This window comes from Dasypus novemcinctus, chromosome 29 (genome assembly GCF_030445035.2).
Source record: "Dasypus novemcinctus isolate mDasNov1 chromosome 29, mDasNov1.1.hap2, whole genome shotgun sequence".
NCBI lineage: Eukaryota > Metazoa > Chordata > Mammalia > Cingulata > Dasypodidae > Dasypus > Dasypus novemcinctus.
Genome location: NC_080701.1, coordinates 14,258,454 through 14,283,262, shown reverse-complemented (window position 1 = coordinate 14,283,262; position 24,809 = coordinate 14,258,454). Strand labels below are relative to the sequence as shown.

At 38.2% G+C, this 24,809-nt stretch overlaps 1 protein-coding gene across 1 annotated transcript in view; it reads right to left on the bottom strand.

Moving 5' to 3' along the window:
- Positions 1–18,432: 18,432 nt before the first annotated feature.
- LOC139437839 (pro-neuregulin-2, membrane-bound isoform-like) overlaps positions 18,433–24,809 on the bottom strand; it is a 68,573-nt gene continuing 62,196 nt past the window's right edge. The window contains 1 exon segment of the mRNA XM_071212642.1: positions 18,433–18,800. Coding sequence (XP_071068743.1) covers positions 18,676–18,800 — 125 coding nt within the window. The 3' untranslated portion in view covers positions 18,433–18,675.

Here is a 24,809-nt window from a genome sequence, read left to right as displayed (position 1 = left end):
GCTAAGTTTTTAGAGTATTTTTAAAAATAAAGAAGAAAACTGGGGTGTTAGGTTGAGGTACATGAAGAGTCAAGAGATATTTTTGTTAACGTGAGAGCCATGGCAGCATGCTGGTTTAATCATGGAATGATTCTGAAAGAAAATATCGAGAATGCAGGTGATAGGAAACCTGCAGAAGGATGTTCCTATAGAGATTAGAAATAATAGAAGGCAAAATTTAAATTACCAACTATCCATTCTCTATGATATTTTACTTATTCTTAAAGTAATATACATTTACCACAATGTTGTAGGGATTTTATTTCCTTGACCAAGGGTCATTTCTTCAAAATATTTCAAACAGTACTTACAGAATTCCCAGTAAGTAATCATGGAGCAAATACTCACTTTCCCTTAGAAAAGTAGGGTATCATGGAGAAATAATAGAATTTGCCTACTTTTCTATCTATGTAACTATTCTATCTAATTAACACAACCTATAAAGTTGTGTATAGAGAAGTTTAGAAAACAATTAGGAATGTTTAAAAAATATACAGATTTACATCATTTAATCTTAACTACAGATTATACCAAAAATAACCAAATAAGCAAAAACAATCAATAGAAACAAATCATATAGCCTAACTAGAGAGTGTGTTTTTTCAGTATGCTACACAATAGCACAGGGGGGTCCCATTTACAAGCAGAAAGTTTTATTGTTAACTGTTCACATGTGTAATCATATTGTCCAGAAACAAAAATAGGAATGTACACTACTTCAAATTCTGACCATTTAATATCAAGGGAAGTCTGTTTGGTTTGGTTTTTTTTTTGTTATAAAGGTAAAGCTTTAATTTAAACTTCAATTAACATGGTAAGTGTAGCTTTCACCAGCACTAAATACGCCCCTTAAATAAATCAACCGCTCTTTCAGCTTCAAACCTACAAGCATACAATTTGTCATAAACCTCTTTGAGCTCAGGAAAATTTGTTTTTAGAGTAAGCAGTGTGTAGAGGGTGGGAGTGGACAGGGCTTATTATCCAGTGTGAATTTAAAGTATATCTAAACTCTCTTACTCCTGCATAGCACTCTCAGTCCCTAGAAGCTGGCCCCAAAGCTTGCCCTTTGAGTCTGCTGATACAGGATCAGTGCACTGCCTACAGAGGACCCTTCCCAAGTTGATCCCCAAGCCTTCAGCCTATGACAGCCCTGCATACATGCCGAGGAGACCTCTCAGCCTCTGTCAGCATTGCAGACACTAACCAATCATTCCTCAGGTATTACTGCAAAGCAATAAGGAGACTGGATGGAAGCAGGAAGGAAGGAGGACAATATAAAGAAATGAAAAACCCAAAAGAGACAGGGAGGCTTAGAGGGCAAGGAGAGGAGGTGTGCAGGGTAAGGCAGGACTTTCTTCTACTCCACAAAGTCAGTCCTGGTGCAGCAGCAGCAGCTGTGAATGGACACATTGACTGGCCTCTGTGATCAAAAGGAGAGTAAATTTTTGCAATAACCTTCAGAGAAATAGTATTTTGAATATGCAATCATTATTTCAGCATGTATTGAAGTTTAAGGTAAAAGAAGAATCTATACCAATTTCTAAGATTGATAATGCAGTTGATTTTAAAGTTTTCCTTTTTTTTTTAAAGAAATGACCTCTAATATCTAGCTATTCTGGTAATCAAATCCTTTAGAAAATAATAACCTATGAATATAATACCTTTATTATTTCCTATATGGGGGTCATATCATTGTAAAAGTGTACAAGAATTACAGTAAATAGTGCCATTATTTTACCTCAGAATGACAAAGAGAAGGGAAAATTTTGATTCATCGTTGCCAAATATAGTCTGTTCTCTATTTAAAATGATGGTCAGCCAAACACATGGCATGGACAGGGATTGGGAAAAGGCTGGAGAAAGAGAAAATGTTAGAACCTTGCGTAAGAGGGTCTTGAAGATCATCTAGCTCAAGTCTCATGACCCAAACATTTTCTATCCTCTGCAGGGACATCTGTATAAAAGGAAAATCTGCATCTGCCAAAGCTGACCACTCTCTTTTAGAGAAGCTGTCATTGTTTGGAAAGCTGACACTGGCGTCAGGTAGGTTCACACTTGGAAATGGGCTGCAATGCCAAGTATAACATGAGGTAACTGATGCACCATTCCCCATTTGTATGAACTTCCAGAATTCGAAGTGTGTCTTAGTTTGCCACAGCTGCTGTAACAAACACCATAGTCTGGATGGCTTAAACATCATGAATTCATTTCCTCAATGTAGGAGGCTAGAAGTCCAAAATGAAGGTATCGACTGGATCCTCTTTACTCCAAAGCCTCTAATAAACCAGCAGTGCCTGCCGACAATCAATAACTCAATTTTTACCTCCATCACACAGCCATCGGCATCCTTCTCACTGTGCCCACACTTCCTCTGCTTATAAGTATCCAGGTCGTACTGGTCAAAGGTCCACACTGATTCAGTTTGGCCTCATGTTAACTTAAGAAAATCTTGGAAAATCCTATTTACAAATGAGTTCACATGCACGGGATTGCAGGTTAGGACTTGAACATGTCTTTGTGGGAGACATGAGTCAATGCATAACAGTGCCTCTTAAAAGATGGCATATTTGAGCAAAGATCTCAGAGGCTGAAGCTGGGGGCACACTTTTAAGACACCAACTTGTTTATTTGCCTTTACCAATGTGATTAAATTTCAGTGACTAGAATATAACACAAGCCACAGTTTTTATGAACAAAGATAGAAGCAAGGGTATAGGGTATGATTGGTGTGGCAAGAGCACTGCCCCCTCACAACAGCACTGGCTATGAACATGCACTCAGTGAACCAGAGACAACCCACAGCAATTTGTCCTGGAAAGAAGTAAGAAAAGGCTCCGGTGCTGATTTGCTCTCTAGCTGCCTCACCCTTCCCTTATTATCAAGAATAGGGAGCTAAAAAAATAAAATAAAGAATAGGGCACTGGTGTTTTGTTTTGTCTTTGGTAAGAAAATGCTTTAGACCATAAAAATTATAAGGGTAAGGAAGTGCTGAAACTATTTTTACTTCCAGTCTCTATGCTTATAGGAAAAGGCAAAAGAATGAGGAACTACCATATTTGAGCTGGTTGATTTTATTGTAGTGACTCATCACAATAAATTTGGTTATACTTTGCCATATTTTATAAAGGAAAATATATAGAGAAATTAATCATTCATTTGACAACTAAGGGTGTGAGGATCTATCCATTGTACATGTCTAGGGGTCATTCTATTCTCCACTTCATACTTAGGTTTGGTTCCATTTTCATGAATATTTAATATTGGGAGAGCAGAGAACTTTTTTTGTTTTTTTAATCAATTTTATTGATACATATTAATAAACTATACAATTACTCCCGAGGTGTACAATCAATGGTATTTGCTATAATCACATATCACTTCAATCATTATTAGAGCATTTTCATTATTTCAATATTAATAATAATTTAAAAAAACAAAGAAACAAGAAAATTCCTCACCTCTCAATCTCTCTAAGTTTCCACCACTGTACATAGCTGCTGTTTCTGGCTATTTTAAGGAATGCTTAAGGAGTGAGGAGTCTTTCTTTTTGAAGTAATGAAATTGTTCTAGAATTTTTAAGATGATGAATGTACAGCTTTGTGATTATACTAAAAGCCACTGATTATATACTTTGGATAGAATAGCCAGAATTGGTTTTTTAAAGATCCTTGTTTTCTCATCACAGGATGGTGGGAAAAAAAAAAAAAAAAGCAAGATATGAAAATGTCTGAGAAAGGGAAAAAATTTAAATGAAGAGAATCTTAGATTTTGAAGCTATCTATGAAAGCTAAGCAGAATGAATACAACTTTGTTATGAACTAAAGCTCTTTAAAAATCTTGAAACATGCACATACCCTAATTTGGCAATTATGTTTTCATAGGTTCTATACCTGTCTGTCTCCCACCAGAGAGTAGAGCCCTTGAATGCGGGAAAATCATCTTTCCGTCTATATCTCTGGTACCTGGCACACAGGAGACTTTTGGTACATGTTTTAGAAATAAATGGTGACCATACTTATTGCTTACACGATAAGACATTTTCCAAAACCATCTCTGTGATAGAGAGCAATTTGTTCCAACCATAACAACTGTGTAAAACCAATACCATTATCCAAAGTCCAGAGGCAAACACTTTAAAATTGTAAAAATTCTTTTAAAAATAAACCTGTTTGGCCAATGGTTGCAAAAAACAAAACTGAAATGAGCACACTATTTGCTTTGGCTGCTCAGAGTTCAATGAGTTTTCCATTTTCCATCCCTTTCTTTAACATAGAGATTGCCACCTCTGGATTAGAACTAGCAAAAATAGAAAGAAAGATGAGCATTTTATATTGAGCCTGGAAGTCTGCATGCCAAGATTCAGTCTGCTGTGCCTGGAAAAGTGCTGAGACCTCAACATTTTGAAAGATTTGTTTTTGAACAGAAATGCTGACACCACTTATTGACATTCTGCCCAACTCTGAGGCAGGCAAATAACACAGAAAACATGCAAAGACATTCTCAGCATCAAGGGAAGAGCTTGGAGTCAATCATCTAACTAGCTCAGAAAACACCCCCTCCAGCACTGCAACCCCACCAATGCCTCCAAATTTAGGATGGTTTTATACCTGGGCAATCGCCTAGAGCAAGGCTGGCAAACTGCAAACCACAGGACAAACGTGTTTGCCCACTTGTTGTTGTATAGCCTGTGAGCTAAGAGTGTTTTGTATATGTTTTCGTGGTTGAAAAAAATCAAAAGAAGACTAACATCTCATGACAGGTGAGTACTACCTGAAATTCAAATCTCTACGTCCATAAGTAGTTTTACTGGAACACAGCCATATTTGTTTATATACTGTCTATGGCTGCTTTAATGCTAAAACTGCAGAGATATATAGTTGCAGCACAGACCTTATCCTGCAAAGCCTAAATTTTTCATCTTTAGCCGTTTACAGAAAAAGTTTGCTAACTCCTAACCTAGAACATCCCAATTGACAAGGCCGCTTGATATGACCTCATTTAATCCAGTGAAGGAGGTATGCCTATTCTACAGAAAAAAAAAAGATGGAAATACAGTTTCCAAGGTCATATCATAAGTATAAAACAGGGCTGTATTTATTCTTTCACTTTATCAAAGAGCTTCTCTACAAATAAGTGGTATAATCTTCAATAATGCTAATTAGAACTTAGTTTGTAGAAATACTGGCACCATAATAAAAAGGTAACAGCTTAAAACCAGACACCTAAGAGTATTTTGGATGGATGGGCCAAGGATCAAACTCTTGGAAAGCATTTTCTCCCTAACAATATTAACAAACAGACTAGCCATTCAAAAGAGAAACATAAATTTCTCCCTTCTGCTCCTCAGATATTCCGATACAGTAGATGGGACTTCGAAAGACATTTTCTCTTGGATCCTTAATATTTCTCATGCAGATAGAGCAGATCATTCTGACAAGGTCAAACTCTTCTGAAATTGAGTTCTTAAAGCAATTTTGTACAGTTTCTCTGAACATGTTTTAGGTTCTGGCCTGAAGATACTATTCCAGGAAAGAAAACAGTGTTTCATCTTTTCCACTAGGTTTCTCTCTCCACATTTTGCTCCTGAGTAGCAACAGAATTTATATATTAAACTTTTCTACCTTTCCCCTAATACATAGAATCATCAGCAATTTGTTTTTACTAAGTACTTTACAAATGCCTCAAGTAGATAAAGTTGAGCTAAGAATAATGACCAAGCAAATACTGAAGAAAAATCCAGTAAGAATGAGATTTAGCCCCTGCTTGTCCAATAAAATATGTGACTTTGGGAAAGTCCTCAAGTCTCTCAAGGTCTGTTTTCTCACCTCATATGACAAGAAAGGCTATGTGACCTCTAGGGGCCATTCAAGTTTAAAATTATCTATACTTCTGAATATTTGCTGAATGCTTATTTATACAATTAAGTCTTGGTTTCCTCATCTCTAAAATAAAGATAATATCTACCACAAGCATGGCTAATGAAAGTGAGAAATACCTTCATAGTATTTGGCACATGGTGTTCCAAAGATGATGACAGTGTGCAGATTCGCTGATGATAACCAGGACACAAACAGCTAAAGGGCTAAAAATCAAGAAGAATCACATTGTAGCAGCTTAATATTATTAATGAATTCCAAAAAGAAATATTAGATTATGTTTGTAATCTCATCTGTACTTGGGTATATGATTAGGGCGCTGAGTCCCCACCCCTTGGGAGGTGGGAACTCACAGATAAAAGGCATGGCAAAGAACAGAGCTGAGGGTTTCTGATGTTGGAGTTTTGATGTTGGATTTTGATGCCGAAGACTTAAGCTCGAGCCCTGGGAAGTAAGGTCACAGAGGAAAGAGAAGGCAGTCCCAGGAAGAGAGGAACCTTGAACCCAGAGAAAAGCAAGCCCCAGGAACGTAGGAACCCAGGAAACCTGAACCCTCTCAGACGTCAGCAGCCATCTTGCTCCAAATAGACTTTAGTGAGGGAAGTAACTTATGCTTTATGGCCTGATATCTATAAGCTCCTACCCCAATAAATACCCTTTATAAAAACCAACCAATTTCTGGTATTTGCATCAGCACCCCTTTGACTGACTAATACACACACGAAAAGTGGTAATGATGTTTCTTGTTTTTTAAAGTTGCACAAAGTCATTACAAACGTTCTCTTGGTACACAGGGCTATTCTTAACCTGGTAACATGAGGCAGAAAAGATCGGAGCCCTTTCTAGGTTCCTCTGTTCTCTTTACTGGCTAACACAGACCATGAGAATGAACTGTGGTCCTTCAAAACTCAGTATAATGACATAGGCATTCTATATCTACAGCCACTTTTCATAGTGAAATATATCCCAACTAGGAATCTCCCTTGATAGCATCAGATATAAAATACCTTTTTATATTACTTCTTATTTTATAAACTCAAGATGTTTCTAAGCAGTTTCACTAAAATGAGCTCAAGAGACCAATATGTATAACCTCAAAGGTCATCAGTATGAGATTGCGCAATCATTTAGTTTGTCTTAAAAGTGATCAATCACACCTCAGAGAGGGTTTAGCACCGTCACATTAACCTTTAAAATGTTAATATTTCTTAACCAAGTATAAAAAAGAAATGGGGATATATGGCAGAGGCGCCTGATATTTGAGCCAAGAACTCCTTGGTTCTTGTCTAATTTCTTTCCATTCAAGTGTGTAGTTGGATGGCTTAGAATCTTTTACTCAGCGTGTTTGGTTATTTGTCTGAATGTAGGATCAACAATACGAATCTTGGTAATGTTCTAAGATTCAACATTTAAGGCTACAATTGCTTAAATTTGGTGCCCTCATCAGGATTTTAAGATAAATATAATTCAAAGAGGCCATGGCTTGATTGAGAGTCAATTAAAACATAGAGAGCACTTAAGGATAATTAGGACATTTCTTAGGCTCATTTATCCATTCATTCGTAGTGGGCATTTGCAAGCAAGACTACATTAAACCCTGGAGACTCTGTGCTCACTACCTAAGGATACTGAACTAACAGTATTAGCAGAGGACGGTAAGGGCAAGGAAGGAGATATCTCCAAGCCTATGGGAAAACAGAGAAGAGGCACTCAAACTAGACACCAGGGAGGCAACACTGATGCTCAAAGTTGAAGAGCCAGGAGGAAATCAGTTGTGTAAAGGTAAAACGATGAAAAAGAACTTCCCAGGTAGAGTAAAGGCACATAGGAAAGCACAGTAGAGGAGACTAAAACTAGTCAGGTATGAGGGTACAGTATTTTGGGGAACGGTCCAGAGATGAGATGCCAGGTCATAAAGAGCCTCTTAAGCCATGCTGATGAGCTGAAACTCCACCCTGAAAGCTCTGGGAACCCAGTAAAGGATTTTTAGCATGAGAATGACTAATCAGATCTGAGATTAAGAAAGATGTAAAGAAAAGTTTGGAAAGATACAGGGGTAGAGCAAGGGGCAGATGGACAATTTAGGTGTCTACTACAGTAACATAGAAAATAGCAGGAACATGTACCAAGATTCCTGGTGAGAGGGATAGCGAGGCAACAAAAACTTCTTTAGTAAGATCCAATGGTTAATCAGAACTGGAGGGTAAGCAAGCAGGGATCCAGAACTCCCCAATTTATGACTTGGATCATTGCATGGATTGTGATATTATTCATTTGAGCAGGAGCACAGAAGATACACTAGAAATCACATTTTCATTTGTGACATTTATTTAATACATAGAAAGAATTTCATTTACAGGAAATATTTTGAAATTAACTTTCAAAAGAAGTTCTGTACAGCAAGGACACTAGACAGTTAAACACAGAAAAGACCAAGAAAGATGAGACAGAGATAAACACTTCACAAGCAGAATAAATGACATCATGGATTCAGGCAAAAGTAGGAAAATATAGAAAGGAAAATTCAATGTTTGAGTTTCCATGTTCAGATCAAATGAAAAAGGGTAAAGAAAGGTATAATATCTTCCTGGGAAGAAAGACAGACATGAAATTTGTCAGAGAGAAAGGGTCAAGGAAACAGGATGATTTGAAAAGAGATGGTGCTCTCAAAGAAGAAAACATTTCTTTGAATAAAAGAGACAGAAGATGATAATATTAGGAAATACAGAAACTCCCCACATGTGACTACATAAACATGTCTGTAGAAGGGGAAGATAATTTAGAAATTATGCCTAGACTTATAATTTTAAAATCTTACAATGTAAATATATTAGCATGACTTTGCTGTGTAAAAGCTGCAGCAAATGTTCATACTCAGCCTTCCAACATTAGAGCCAATGCTTTTGCGTATAGTAAATAAGTTTGTAATTATGGGACTCTTTTTTTTTTTTTTTTTACTCCCAGGCAAGTATGCAGAAACAAAGCCAGAATCCACTTTTCAAGGAAAAAAACATTGGCAAAGTTTCCTAAACAGAAGTCCCACTTGCACCAAATCTGGTACGTTTGGGTGCCAGACATCCCCAGCAGGCACCAGACGGCGCAGCTCCTATCGCCTGCTTCGCAGGCTGCTGTCTGGTTTAGATTTTTAGTCATATGTGACTTGGGGGAGCAGAGATATCGCCCCCCTGGCTTCCCTCTATCAGTTTTGCATTCCATAGTTCCAGGCATCAAAATAAACATATTCGTCCAGAAGGTTTAGCCCCAGGTGTACTGCGTCTTTTAACCCATGAAGCATTCCTCTACCCCTTTGCAAAGTATTGCTAAAGGAATAATTCAATTAACGAATTATCAAGCAAACACAGGCTAAAACAAAGATAATGAGGAAAGAAGCATCCTCATCTAACTTCCATAAGCTCTGCTTTCCTTTCTTGAATTAGGGCTGAGACCACTATTTCATAAGCATATATTCTTTTTTGAAAAAAGAAAGATTTCCAGGAGATTATCAAAATAATCATCCACATAGCCACTCAACATTTAACTACATCTATTACGTGTAAGGCACTATACCAATCTCTAGGAATAAAAAATACAAACAAGGCATAGTCTACAACTAGTAAGGGCATCTAATATGGATAGACAGTTAAATCTTAAAACACAATTAGATAGATGCTGTAATAGAGATATGAACAAGGTATTTTAAAAAGCAAAAGGAAGAAACTAGAAATGTTGGTCATTTATCAAACAATTTTTGCTTTTATAAAAGCCCTTTCTTCCATCACACTCATATAGAAACAAAGACATTTCAAATGGCCTTTCCATAACATAGTCTACCCTCTCACAATGTACAATTTTGCATGGGATTTAAGAAAGGACAAGTTTATACTAAGTTCCACTTTTTTTTTACTAAATCATGACAAATTCAGTACCTGAGTAACAACAATAAAGCTGTATTAAAAACTAATGATAGGAAGCAGATGTGGCTCAGACAACTGAGCTCCTGCCTACCACACGGGAGGTCACTGGTTCGTTTCCTGGTGCTTCCTACAGAAGACAGCAAGCTGGTGTGATGGGCAGGTGTGGCAAGCCGACACAAGAGACACAAAAAGAAAAAAATATAATGAGAGACACAACAAAGCAGGGAGCAGAGGTTCCCACTGCCTCCTAAAAAAGACAGCGAGTTGATGCAATGGAAAGGCATGGCAAGCTGAAGCAACCAGATGATGCAATAAGATGACACAACAAGAGACAAAGGAGGAAAAAACATGATGAGAGACACAACAAAGCAGAGAGAGGAGGTTCCTGGTGCCCCCTGAAGAAGACAGCTGACATGATGGGAAGGCATGGCAAGCTGACCCAGCCATCCCTCAGAACCTCTGGTGGCCACTGCTGTTACATCAGTGATGAGCGTTTTTCCATTGCTAGAATAGTAATAAGTCTATAGTAGAATAATAGTAAGTCTACTTTGTTTCATTGTTCATTTCCCAGTCTTGAGGATTTAGGAATGGTGATGCCCACCCTGCTTCTAACTGAGAAGAGGCTTAGATCCCATGGGGCAGGTGGATGGAGCTGACAGATGTTTTAGAAAGATCACATTCACATACATGTTCATTCCCTTAGGACAACCATGTGTTAGCCAAGGGAATTAGGTACTAGTGACTGAAATAACCAAATGCTGTGTGTATGCACACACAGCACTTTTCCCTAAGAACTAGCATTTTCTAAACTTACTAACAGATGCAACAAGAACCTACAATAAAAACAATTCAACAATCACATATATCTAAGAAAATCTCATTTGAAAAAAAGAGTCTGGAGGCTGGCAGAAGGATTGCCCTCATGCACAACTGTGCAGAGTCAGAGAGACAGATAAAGCAGATACAACCCCCAGATAATGGTTCCTTTGAAGGCTAAAGAGACCCATGAGAGTTATGGTCATGGCCAATGGGGTTAACTATCAGGGCAGATGGCCCCTCTTTGGAAATGGTGTGTATGTGTGATGAATCTGGACTCAGATGGGATCTCCCTTCATAAGTCTTTCATGCTAATGTGCCGGAGGTGCAGTTAACGTTGGGGTTTAAGATATATTTAGGGGATTTGAATCTCTGGACCGACAATGTGATAGCCAGGTCCTGAGCCTCAACAGACTCCAGCACCTACAATCTGATTTATTGGACTTACCACACTCAGCTAAGATGGAGTTGAAGAAGGACAATCACCACACCGTGGAGCCTAGAGTGATTACAACTGAAAATGGGAGGATGGCAGCCAGCATCCATGTGGAATCTGAGCCTCCTCTTGACATAGAGGTGCAATGGACACAACCAATCCAATGTCCACATAGAAGAGGTGGCATGGAATTGGGAAAAGTGGACATGGTGGACGATGGGTATGGGGAAGGGCAGGAGGAGATGAGAGATGGAGGCGTCTTTGGGACATGGAGCTGCCCTGGATGGTGCCTCAGAGGTAATCACCGGACATTGTAAATCCTCATAGGGCCCACTGGATGGAATGGAGGAGAGTGGGGGCCATGATGTGGACCATTGTCTATAAGGTGCAGAGGTGCCCAAAGATGTACTAACCAAATGCAATGGATGTGTCATGATGATGGAAACGAGTGTTGTTGGGGGGGGAGAGGGGGGGTGGGGGGGTTGGGGATGAATGGGACCTCACATATATATTTTTAATGTAACATTATTACAAAGTCAATAAAAAAAAATTAATTAAAAAAATAAAAATAAAAATAAAAATAAAATAAGGAAAACTAAAAAAAAAAAAAAAAAGATGTTTTTGCTTTTGCTGATTCTCATTGACTTTTTTTCTTGACCTACACTAACTACATAAGAGTATTCTAAATTAATATCTCCTTTTTAGAAATGATTTCCATGCTAGAAGTTTTATGACTGTCTATACGGTGGTTCCAGTTTGATACTTCTTAGGTTTATTTCCACACTGGCATTATTTGTATCAAGAGATAAAAACAATCAAATTATTGTGTACACAGATGTTATCCCAGAAAAAGAGAGCTGGGGATGGTATAAAAATCCTGCTGCAAACATGTTAGGTCTACATGGGAGTGCACAGTATTTGTGGGCATGAATATTTTCTGCTGCAAAACATGGAGCAGCTTAGGCCTTTTTGGGTGGCTATGAGTGCAATAAAGGGTTAGTATAAAAAGCGTGCCTGGCAAATGAAACTGCATTCCACATACCATGTATAAACCACCTAGTCTAGCCTCACACACTATCTGAAGCAGCTTCTAAGGAAACACAGAGGATACAGACTTTCATATTCAAAATTTATGAATTATTCTTTCCATCCGGAATGATAAAAGGAAATGTAAACATAGCTTTAGACAAGAAGTGTAGAAGTAGCAGTTATCTTTTATATCCAGTTTAATTTTCTGAGTATTTCATTCCTTACTGAAAATGATTCTGTGCTGGAAATAACTATTAGATTGAAAAATGTAAACAATCTCACTTTTAAGACATTGGAGATATTTTTATTTCCCTGATAGGAAAAGATCTAACCAAACTAGAATATAAAAAGAATACATGTCTAGAACCACACACACACAGACTCAAAGAAGCATTAAGCACAGTAACCATGGCAATCTGTTTCCAGGGTGGTAATTCCCAACCACAGTTTTTCAACAATTTGGGGCATTCCCAGCTATCTCAAGAAATGCTATGAAAATGCCATCGACATAAAAAATACCACTTGATTTTCATTATGCTGTTTACAACACTTTGAAGGTGGGGGCATTAAAATGACAAAAGGGCATCATTAAAAATCAAATTCACTGTTCTGAATTTTCAAACATTATAAGTCACATTTTTGGAAGAACAACTATAAAGCTGTGGTTGTTGTCAAATAGCATTCTCTGCAAAGGAATGTTTGAAGGCTACTGAGGCAATGTGAAAAAGTAACTTTGAAATCCTCAGAACTCAAGTCATTGCCCTTAAGCACATAATTGCTTAACACCTAGTCCTATAAAAATCAAACTGTATTTCTGAGGTAAAACTATCACATTTTGTTTCCATAATTTGAGAAAGATGAAAGAAAGGAAAATTAGAGCAATGTAGAAATGAAGATATGTGATACCTGACCATAACTCGGTTAGCATTCTGCAAGTAAAAAACAAAAAAAAAACAAACTACAAATTAAAATTTTAAAAATAACTTAAAAAGTAAAGTCACAGGGCATGGTGGGTGGTTCTCAAAAGTAGCTCTCTAACACTGGAATTCCCTGAGGATGATCTCACCTGAAACTACAGATGTGGTAAACTCCCCCTCTGACTCTGTATGTATTTGCTATTATGAATTTAACTGTCATCCTACGAAAATATGAAAGTATTAGTGCAGATTTCATCTGTGCTGCTGTCATTAGGTCACTGAATAGTTTGGAAGTTTCCAGTAGCTTGGGAGACATAAAGAGACACATAATTCCTGAGAAAATTTGTATCACTCTCTTAAAAGTGTATCTTTTATTTAAAATTCTAAATATGTGAGACTTTGAAACTCTATTATATAAAATGAAAACCAAGGCATGAGCTGTAAACCTCCCTGTCCTCTGAGACCTGGAAAAGACTGCCTTCTACCTGGATTCCCAATGCCTTATAGTAGCTCAAATACCATCCCAACATTTTAAAGCATTCCAAGATTTAAAGGGCTGCGAGCTCACGTTCAATCTCCCTCAGAGTGCTGCTGCCATTTTACAGCACGATCATTTAGTTGGGAAAATCAGCAACTTCCTTTTTTCCAGAGGGACAGAGAACCACAGCGTTACCAAACAAACCCTCTCGCAGATAACACTCTGAGAAGATTTCGTTGAAGATTCGGGAGAGGATCAAAGAAGGGTTGACATGGCAGGAACATAATTGCAAATACATTGCTTGGTATCCAATATCTTAAAATATCTTTTGATTCCCTAAATTCATGGGACTTTCAAATTTCATTATCCTCAGCCTCACATCTCCCCAGCTACTCTCAATCCTACTTCCTCTGTGATCCTCTTCATATATACCTCCACACACCTCTTCTCCTTTCTTCCTTATTCTAAAATCCCTCCATTCTAAAAAATTGATACTTCCCATTTTCTCATACAGAACAGCTTCACCTGTTGCATAGCTTACTATCCTCTAATTCTCTCACTTTTCATCCCAAATGGTTTAGCAAGTTTTCTTTTGTTTTTGGTTACAACGATTTTTTTAAGTCTTAATAAAAATGAATTCAATTCATAAAACAAAAGTAAACAAATTGTACTAAGAAGGAATTCAAATAGAAAAGTATTAAGACACTTTCATTATTTCATTGATACAGCTAAATTAAAATAGTTTCAGAGATTTATATAAGCTCGTCATTACCCATGCCTCTGTTAAGAAGCTGCCCTGTACTTCTACAAAAATTTTGTAACTCTAAAGCATTAAGAATTCAATTCCTTTCAGTGAATTCTGAATTGAAAAGCCAGACTCTCTTAACCTAAAACGAATCATTTATTCAATTGATTCACTTTTTTAGCACCTGCCATTTCTGGTCTAGATGTTTATAACTCAGAATCATCATCCAACTGCAGATGTTAGTTTTGCAAACTTCAAGAAATAAGTTGTTTCCTGTAGGGGGTTAGCAATTTATAATTCTTTTTTCTTGGCTAACATTCGGAAAGAAAAAAAAATTACTACAAATTTAGCAAAATGAAAAAAAAACACCTAAAAAGTAAAACCACAGGAATTAGTAGATGGTTCTCAAAAGTAGCTCCCTAACACTGGGATATGTTCCAGTTTTTTTGAGAAATAACTATAAAGCTTGGTACATCTTTTTATATACTATACTTTAGCAACTTTATCTGCTTCCTTTTTCCCTTCTCAATTCTCAAGTAGGCCAGTGCCTTTTGTACAAGGTGTCCCACCTTCTTATTCTACAGGCCTTTATGCTGTAATTTGATCATAATTAATATAACATATACTTTCAGTTCAAGACTTTATCATGATTCTAATCCCTAAGATACTTGTTATTAATAAATGAATCTCAATTCTTACTTATTAATTTTCACATAAACAGGAATTTTTATTTTGGTTATTTTTGCCAGAAGTGAAAAATCACATGTCAAAAGAAAATGCAGAGACAAACATTTTTAAGAAGCAACTTTATTTCAGATGTTTAAAAGGATCCTTGAAAAAGGGACACAGCAAGTATTCAGAGGGGAAAAAAATCCCACAAGGTTAATAAGGTTATAACTAATCTGTTCATGGTGGAACCAGAGGTCTCCTCATTTCCTCATCACGTTTGCAAGAATCATCATCCAACTGCAGATGTTAGTTTTGCAAACTTCAAGAAATAAATTGTTTCCTGTAGGGGGTTAGCAATTTATAAGAAAGACTTCAAGGCTTCCTTAATTTGGAAAACTGGTTCTAGGCAAGGGAGATGATAGAGATTAGAGATTATAGATAGAGATAGAGATACAGAGACAGAGAGAGAGAGAGAGAGAGAGAGAAAGAGAACACACTTATCTCAGGATGGGAAATGCTTGTTAATTCTTAACTATGGTACCTGACATGTTTATTAACAATGATAATGATAGCAGAGCAAGGGTCAATTTTTTCACACAGAACTCAAGCATTATATATAATAACGCCATGGCAAAACAGTCTAAGAATTAAGAAAATTTACAGAAAACGGGAAATAGACAACCATCATCAGAATATGAAGGAAAGAAAGGGGGGAAACAAATATAGTTTTCTGCCCTACTATTCTAAATCCTGGCTAATGTTACATAGCACAAGGTACTTCTCATTTGGGACTTCAGCCATGGCCATTGATACCAAAAAAACAAAAACAAAAACAGAAACAAAATCAACTAATAAAATGTCAGTTTTCATTGTCTAGAATAAACATAGCAGCAAAAGAGAGGATCTTCCACTTCTCCCCGAGGATAGTATACAAAAGCATCAGGATGCAAAGGGAAAAAACTCCATTTTCAGTAAATGCAAAAAGGATATAATAGGCATATTTCAAAAACTGGCATAGGCTCCCAAAAAGCAGCTGAGGTTGGGCAGCAATCTTAGGAGAAATCATTGTAAAGAAACTCAGAAAATAGTCAGATGGCAGATTTCTTTTTAAAAATCAGCAAAAAATAATTTCTCAACCTGAGGGATACCCTGAAGAGCTAAACCTATGTTTTCTGTATGCTAAGCTGTTGTTTTGACAGAGATCTAACAGAAGCTAGAAGACAGAAACTGAAGAGAAAATAAAGTGAAGAGTGAGGTTAATTAGCCTAACAGTGACAGTTCTCAGAAAAATAGGAAAAGAGTTAAATATTCATATTTATCATGGTTCTTTGTAGATAACAGATATACACTAAAGAAGGAGAGAGTAAGAGTATAATATACAGGCATAATTACAAAGATAACCATTAGAATAAATATAAAGCCATCTTAAATATCAGAAAAGTATATATGTAAAACAAAGTACCCAGAAAACATAATGAAAAACAAATAAAATAAAGCAAACATGAACCCCCCCAAAATTAATAAATATATAAGTCAGACCAAATTTATCTACTATTATTATGTCAAGAGGCTTAACTTAGTTGTTAAAAGATTTTAAGATTGACTCCAAGTAAAATCTAACTCTATGATGTTTAAAAGAACACCTAAAACAAGGATTCACAAAAATTAAAATTACAAAAATGGGCAAAAGTATACTGGCCAAAAGAAAAGAAAAAGTAGAGAGTCTTGAGCTACATATCAGACAAAGTGGAAAGGAGGTCCCAAAATGATGCAAAAGAACACTGTATAATGTCTCTTAAAGTGTGCAATTAACAATAAAGATTAAACAGTTATAAAAATCTATAGCATAGCGCAGAATTCATAGAGCTGAAGTTACAGGAATATGCTACTTAGGACACTAATACTCTTCTCTCAAGATATGAGAATAGAGATAGACATAATAAGTATGTAGGAGACCTAAATAACATCCTTCCAAAGTTTTATATGTTGCTATATTACACTCGCTTTCCCTTAAAAATAAAAAATACATCTCTTGTCAGCTATCCATGGAATGTTTATGAGAACCAATAATGTTAGGTTATAATAAAACTCTCAAAAAAATCCAAATTCTAGAATTAACATAGAAAATACACTCTGAACATAATACACTAAACCTAACAATTAATAACATTGCAAAATAATAAAAATCCTCCCTTGGAAATTTTAAAACTTCCTCTAAAACAACTTCTTATTCAAAGATACACAAATTGATATTTCTGAATTTCTTGAAAATTAATATTAGTGGAAATATCACATAGAATGCATACAATATTACTAAAACACTGCGTAAAGGAAAAGTTTTAGCATTTAATATTTAGGTTAATAAAATATAAGCATTAAAATAAGTTGATTGTGGGAAGCAGACTTGGCCCAGTGGTTAGGGCGTCCGTCTACCACATGGGAGGTCCATGGTTCAAACCCTGGGCCTCCTTGACCCGTGTGGAGCTGGCCCATGCGCAGTGCTGATGCGCGCAAGGAATGCCCTGCCATGCAGGGATGTCCCACATGTAGGGGAGCCCCATGCACAAGGAGTACACCCCCTAAGGAGAGCCGCCCAGTGCGAAAGGGCAACCTGCCCAGGAATGGAGCCACCCACACGGAGAGCTGACACAACAAGATGACGCAACAAAAAGAAACACAGATTCATGGTGCCACTGATAAGAAGTGGTCACAGAAGAACACACAGCGAATGGACACAGAGAGCAGACAACTGGGGGTGGGGGGGGAAGGGGAGAAAAATAAGTAAATCTTTAAAAAATAAAATAAGTTGATTGAGCAGCTGAATCAATTTTATAAAAATAAACAAAATCAATGGAAAAAAGGAGCAGGTAATAAATATAAAGAGCTAAGAAAAAAAGAGTAGAATTTTTTTTTTTAAATCTGCTGTTTGAAAAAAACATGCAATGTGTAAAGCACCACTAACCTAATGAAAGGAATAATGAACAAAACACAAATATGAATTAATAAGGGTAAAATAACCTTTAAAACAGAAAAAATTAAAAGAAACAGAAAGGACTGTATTACTCTATGCAAGAAAATTGAAGATCTGGATGAAATAAATAATTTTTGCAGAAATATAATTTACCATATCTGATCCCAGTGGGGATATAAAACTAAATAATCTGATTTGTATAGATGAAATAGCAAAAAGTGTCAATTTTATCTAACATTGCAAAGTCCCCAGGCCCTGGAGTTTTGCGGGGGAATTCTACCACACCTTTAAAGAACAGTAAACCCCAAAGTTTTAAAATAATCCTGGAATATAGAAAAAAAGAAAAACTTTCATTCATTCTATAAGGCAAGTGTAATACTTACATAAAAATCCTCATAAAGATTCACACAAAACAAAAACGACTGAAAAATCTTATATATGAATATCATACTCCCAGAAGTACTCTAAAGGAATAATACATTAAGATTAAGTGTGACTTATTCCAGGAAACACAAGGGAGGCCAAATATTTTATAACCATTCCTAAAACATATTTATTTGTCTGGGGAGACAAACCACATAATAATCTCCATAGTTGAAAAAAGGCCTTTGACAAAAAATTAAAATAAACTCACTCAAAAGATAGGACTAAACATGAATTCAGAGGAATAAAGGCTTAAATGGTATAACAAGAGACCCAACAATACCCAACAATAAAATGGCTTAAAGAACAAAGATGTGTTTTTCCCCCTCTGCAGTGGGTGTTCCACCTCAGCAGTGGGTGTTCTAGGTAGCCAGTTTCACACAGTCGTTCTGTGGCCTGGAATCATTCCATCTCATGGGGTTGACATCCCTTGGATCCTTCTTGTCATCCACATAGTTGAGGCTGGGTTTCCACCACGTCTGGGTTTCTGCCGGCAAGAAGGGAAAAGAAAGGGTGTGGAAGAAGTGGCACATGTCACTATCACCTATATTACCCTGGAGAGAACACGGCCACATATTAATTCCATGGCCATGCTTGAAAACAAGGGGGCTGAGAAATGCTTGTCCTAAAAACGCATGGCCACATGCCCAGGTACAAGCCTATTGCCCCAGAAAGAAATACACCTTAACATAATAAAATATATCCAACTCAGACTAAAAGCCATTGTGATGTTTTAAGGTAAAGGACTAGAAACATTTCCACAAAGCCAGAAACAAGACAAAGGTGCCAACAACCACTGACCTTGTTTAAGACCATGCTCTAGGTACAACACAACGCAACTGGACAAGTATAACAAAATTAGAGGTATATAAAACCAGAGAGGGAGAAATAAAAGAATACTTGTTGCTACAATTGTGATATAATTTGAAAACACAAGACAATTAATTAAAAAAATGAATATACAAAATAAAAGACCTCAGTAAAATAATAGGATTAGGAATGAACACATAAAAACCAATTTTTGAAAATCCAATAACAGTGGTAGCCAAAAAAGATATAACACCAAGGAATAAAGAAATGTGCAAGACATATGAGAAAAGATTTAAAGCACTTTTGGAGGACACTTAAGAAAACTTGAACATATCAAGTCTTAACAAATCTCATCATAAAGATAGCAATCCCAATATAAATAGCAACTGCTTGAATGAAATCCATCATTCTGGAAGTTTATAAAGAAAAAATAAGGAAATAAGAATACTAGAAAGACTCTGAAATGGAAGAGCAGGTAGTTTAACCATTTTAGATACAAAAACCAGTTCAAGATTTTAGATATTAAAAATATTACAAAGCCTCAGTAAGCATCAGAGAATATGGGCACATACATAGACTGAACCAATGACATGGAATGGAAAATACAAAAATGTGCTGCAATGCACAGAGGAATTGAATTTATAATAAGAGAGAAATCTCATACAAGTGGGAAAAAAAGGTGACCCATTCAATCATTAGGAAGCCATTCCTAACTTCATGTTATCAGACAATTACAAATAAGTCAGAGATTTAAGCCACTGTCCAATCAGCAGTTTGCAGGCACCAGTGCCCAGATGGTGAAGGTGGTCCTGCAGGACATGACCCAGGCAGCACTGGAGCCTCAGCTGCTGCAAGTCTTCGTCCATCAGTGCAAGCTGCACCTGGAGTACTCCTGAGCCTGAAGGAAGGTGAGACAATAGAAGTCACCTTTAAGAAGTCCCTCAAGGGCCTGGATAAGGCCACTGGACCTGGTGGGACATTCTGTATTGAGAGTGAGAGGCCAGAGGGAAAAGACCATGCAGCACAGTTGAAAAGGAAATGGGTGCTCCAATGGTGGAGGTCATGTAAGGAAACCAAGCTACCACCTCAGCCAGGGCAGCTGCCACTTGGTGACCCCATGTCCACTGAAGGTCTGGGTGGCCCCTGGCTCACATGGAGGTCTAGCCCACTTTCAGGAGGAGGAGGAAGGGAGCCACAGTCCTGCCCTGCTCACAGAGTGGGCAGGGCAAGCCTCCCACTCTCTGGAAGTTTCAAGAAGCAGGCACCGATCCAGAGAGTGGAGAAAGGGAAGGAGACAGCTGGCACTGTCACATAGCTCAGGGTCCACGGCATCGCCCCTTCTTCCTCAATCCAAACACAAGTGAGGTTCTGTGATCTAAAACTTTCTTGAAGACAAAATTTAAAAAAAATTTTTAAAAAGGATGTAGACACTGAGGAAGGAATAAAAGCGATTGCCTTGCAATACAGGGCAACACCTATTACAGTGATGAAAGGCAAAATGTCAAAAAGTTTTATGATATTTTTCATTTTTTAATACCCCAATTTATTTTTTACTTTTAGTTTTTCTAAATTAGTGTGTATTCTGTTTCTAATTTTTAAACCTATCATTATTATTTCACTCTCCTACTAAAAGAGTTTGGAAATATATTAGGCTTCATTTTTTAAGAAGTTTTGGATCACAGAAGGGTTCAACTATGGCAGGGGAGGAACACTGGTGTGGGGTATTATTGATGGGGGACACATGGTTGGGAGGGAGCTCTCTAGGGCATGTATATAGGGTATATAAAAATGTTCAGATATTGGTTGGGTATTGTCATAGTAGGCAGAGTTACAAAAGACAACTGAGAGAGTGCTGAGTTCCTAGCCAGGGGAGTTCTGTCACATTCCCCAGTGGAACAGCAACAATCCCCTAAGTGCAAAGACAAAGACCAGTGAGGAAGGATGATCCAATGATGAGACCTTGATATGACTATGCTTATGAACCCGCATGCTTGAAATTTCAACTAGGCCTAGAGCTGCAGGGTGCCTAAGAGTACCTCCTGAGAGCCTCCATGTTGCTTAAATGTGGCCACTCTGTAAGATAAAACCCAGCATGTAAATGCATTACCTTCCCCCAGTGTGGGACATGACTCCCAGATATGAGCCTCCCTGGCGCTGAGGGATTGCTACCAATCACCAGCTGGTGATGCAATTAGAAAAAGACGTTGAATAAAAGGGGGAAATGGTAAAGACAAATGAGTTTATATGGCTAAGAGACTTCAAAATTAGTCAGGTCATCAGAGGGGTAGCATTTATGCACGTCTTAGCAGGATCCCAGAGATATCCAAAGTAGATACAACCCAAGGTACTGGTGCTCCTGAGGGCTACAGAGATACACAGGTTCTACAATCATGGTATATGGCTCTGGAGTTCAATGCCTCATCAGTGGGCCTTACTTTGGAATTTGTGCTCCTGAGTGTGATGGAGCTGGACTCAGATGTGACCTTTCTACACATGCCTCTCCTGACACTTTTACAGAAACTGTCACTGGTGCTGGGGTTCGTGTATACTCAGGAGACTGGAATCTCTGGACTGGCCATGTGCCAGTGGGGCCTTGAGCCTCAGCAGACTTGCAACACCTACTCTTCAGTTCGTTGGACTTACCCAGGTCAGCTAACAGGGAGGTGAAGATGGTCAACCACCACACCAGGGAACTGAGAGTGCCTACAACTGCAAACAGGAGAATCACACCCATCAGCCATGTGGGATCAAAGCCCCCTCTCGATATAGAGGTGGAGTAGACACCACCATCCCAAGGTCCACAGGATAGAGGAATAAAATATGGATTAGAGTGGACTTACTGGTATTCTACTACAGAACTATTGTGACTCTAGCAATGGAAGAAACTGTATCATTGATGTGGTGGCAGTGGCCATGGGAGTTGATGAGGGCAGGGAAAGGGAAGAAGAGGTGTGATGTGGGGGCATTTTCAGAACTTGGAGTTGTCCTAAATGATATTGCAGGGACAGATGCTGGACATTATATATCCTGCCATAATCCATAATGTACTGGGAGAGAGTGCAAACTACAATGTAAACTATAATCCATGTGGTGCAGCAGTGCTCCAAAATGCATTTACCCAATGCATTTTGGCACAATGAATGTGCCACAATGATGAAAGAGGTTGTTGACAAGGGAGATGTGGGGGGGGGGGGTTATATGGGAACCTCATATTTTTTAATGTAACATTTTTTGATGATCTATGTATCTTTTTTAAAAAGACAATTAAAAAAATAATAATCATCATCATTTTTTAAAAATTTAAGTGAAGGCTTTCTGGTGGAACACCCCTAGAATGTGCATGCCTCATCTGAGATGCCACCCCCAGACTCTCCAGCTTTTTGAAAGGGGCCTGAAAGGGGAAGTTGTTTTCCTTTTAAAGCAAGTTATATAATAAAATCTGTTCACTCTGGCAGGAGATAAAGTCTAAGAACAAATTGATGAACCCATCTTGGGAGCTGCTACATCCTGTGGGAGGGAATCCCTCAGGGGTAGGGCAGGGCTTTCCCATGTCTTGTTTCATAACAACCCCTCTTGGGACAAAGCAATGCAACGTGACTGTGGATGGTGGACCAGGTACAGAGTCCCTGCTCCACAATTCACTCTCAGCCCATTCTGGGCCAATATCATTTTATTTATTTGCCCCCTTAGATAACTACATCTTGGGTCCCACTTTTTCCAGGGTGCCAACTGCACTTGCCATGTGCGAATGACGTATCTTGTGCATTTTAAGTTTTTTGGTAAATATTTCCTGATTTTGTATTCCATTTACATTTTAATCTAAGGCCCTCGTTCCTGCACTGTGTTCTCAGGTACATAAGCAATCTCAGGGGTAAGTCGGCAGCAACTCCAGGTCTGCAGAGGAGGAATATGTTTTTGGTGGTTGTTGCTTCAGCACCTCAAAGAACAACTATTTGCAGTGTTTAGCCCTTTGAACGACCTCATTTTTCCCAATGAAAGGTGGCTTTGCCACCACAGCATCTTCTTGATATCCCTCCACCTTGAAAGAGTTTCATGGGAGACTAAATTTAATTGGGTCATCCGATGACTTGATCTCCTACCAGAAGATTGCAACTTAGTCTAAACAGGAAGATGATGTAGAAAGGTTAGGGGAGGCTGGGCCAGGTCAAGGTTAGTGGAGAGCTCTCTACAGACATAATAAATGATTCGTTTTCCAAACCTCCAAATCCCAAGACCAGGGACTTGCTTCACATACCCTCCACCCCTCACGGGATTCGACTTGGCCTACCAGGTGGAGAGAGTGTGTGTGTGTGTGTGTGTGCCCAGGGATGGAGATATGAAGCAAGAAACAAAATCCTTAACCTTTCAAAATTCCAGGCTTCTGCTGCTTGGCTTCCAGAGAGCACAAGGAAGGCCTCCTTGTGGTGCCCAGAGTCGGCATCCTGCCCAGGCGTGATTAGACAATACAGCGTCGGGGTAGTGGATAGAGAATGAGGGCGCCATTTACATTCTGTGCAATCACTGCAAACCTACCTCACTGTGCTGAATGCAGTAGGATGCACTAAGTGATGTGTGTCTGATCCTGGGTTCTTTTCTCCCCCAAAGGCTGTCCCCCCTCTCCCCAGTTATTTTATTTGTCAGGGTTTTGTGGACCTTCACAAGTCGCTGACTAGATGACTGCTAGGTGGCCTAGTTTGTGTCAATGTAACATATTGGCCTTTCTCCATGTTCCATTGGGTGGTTTTTTTTTTTTGTTAACCAATTTTTTTATTGAAAGAAAAATAGCTACAGTATCCTTGACAGAAGATTCTGCACCAGGCAAAAGGATCTGAAATATACCTTTGGGGACCCCACTTTCTGAAGTGGGAATCTTGAACCATCCATTCTTTTGCACTGTCCTTCCCCTAACTCCTACTTTGCACTAGGTCTTTCATCTTAAAAACTTGACTCCTACTCTACCCATTCCTCAGCTCCCCCTCCTCAGCCTCCCATACACACTTAATTCTCAGGGTGTCTCTACAACTCTTGAATGGTTTGTGCAAAAATCCTGGAGGAACACTCCATCCATCATTCCCACACCTCCTCTGCCAAAGACCATTCCTTGACATGTCATACCAAATACTATTTAGTGAACCACCCCGCTTAATCTCCAATCCTAGGGGACAGAGAAGCAATGAGACAAGGGGCTTCTATGTAGAAAGTGGGGGTGGGAGACCAAAAGGACAGATAAATAAAAATCCAAGTTACCCAGGAACTTTTAGGCAAGAGCAAGAAACATATGTCAAAGTGGTCACAAGATGGTTTAATAGGAGACAGAAGAATGTAACTCCATGTTTACTGCTAGAAATCAAAGCTTTGTTGAAATCTTGAATTTATGAAAAAGGTAGGAAAAGCTTTGGTTTTTCCCTGATCCCTTCCCCTCATTCCTGAACTGCAAGAGCTTGAGTGCCCTTAGGTGTGGTGATTCCATCATTAGGGTGTATTATTTGGTGGTTGATATGGTTGGACTGGTTATTCTCTTTCCCTTCTATCATTTCGTAATACATTCCACCCTTTTCCCTTCCAATCTCTTCCCTGGGAAAATACAATGAATAAATAAAGACTTATTAGTACCAAAACAATAAAAAATAAAAGGCTTAAGTGATACAAAAGCTAACATAGAAGTACTAGAAAAATAGAGAAGAAT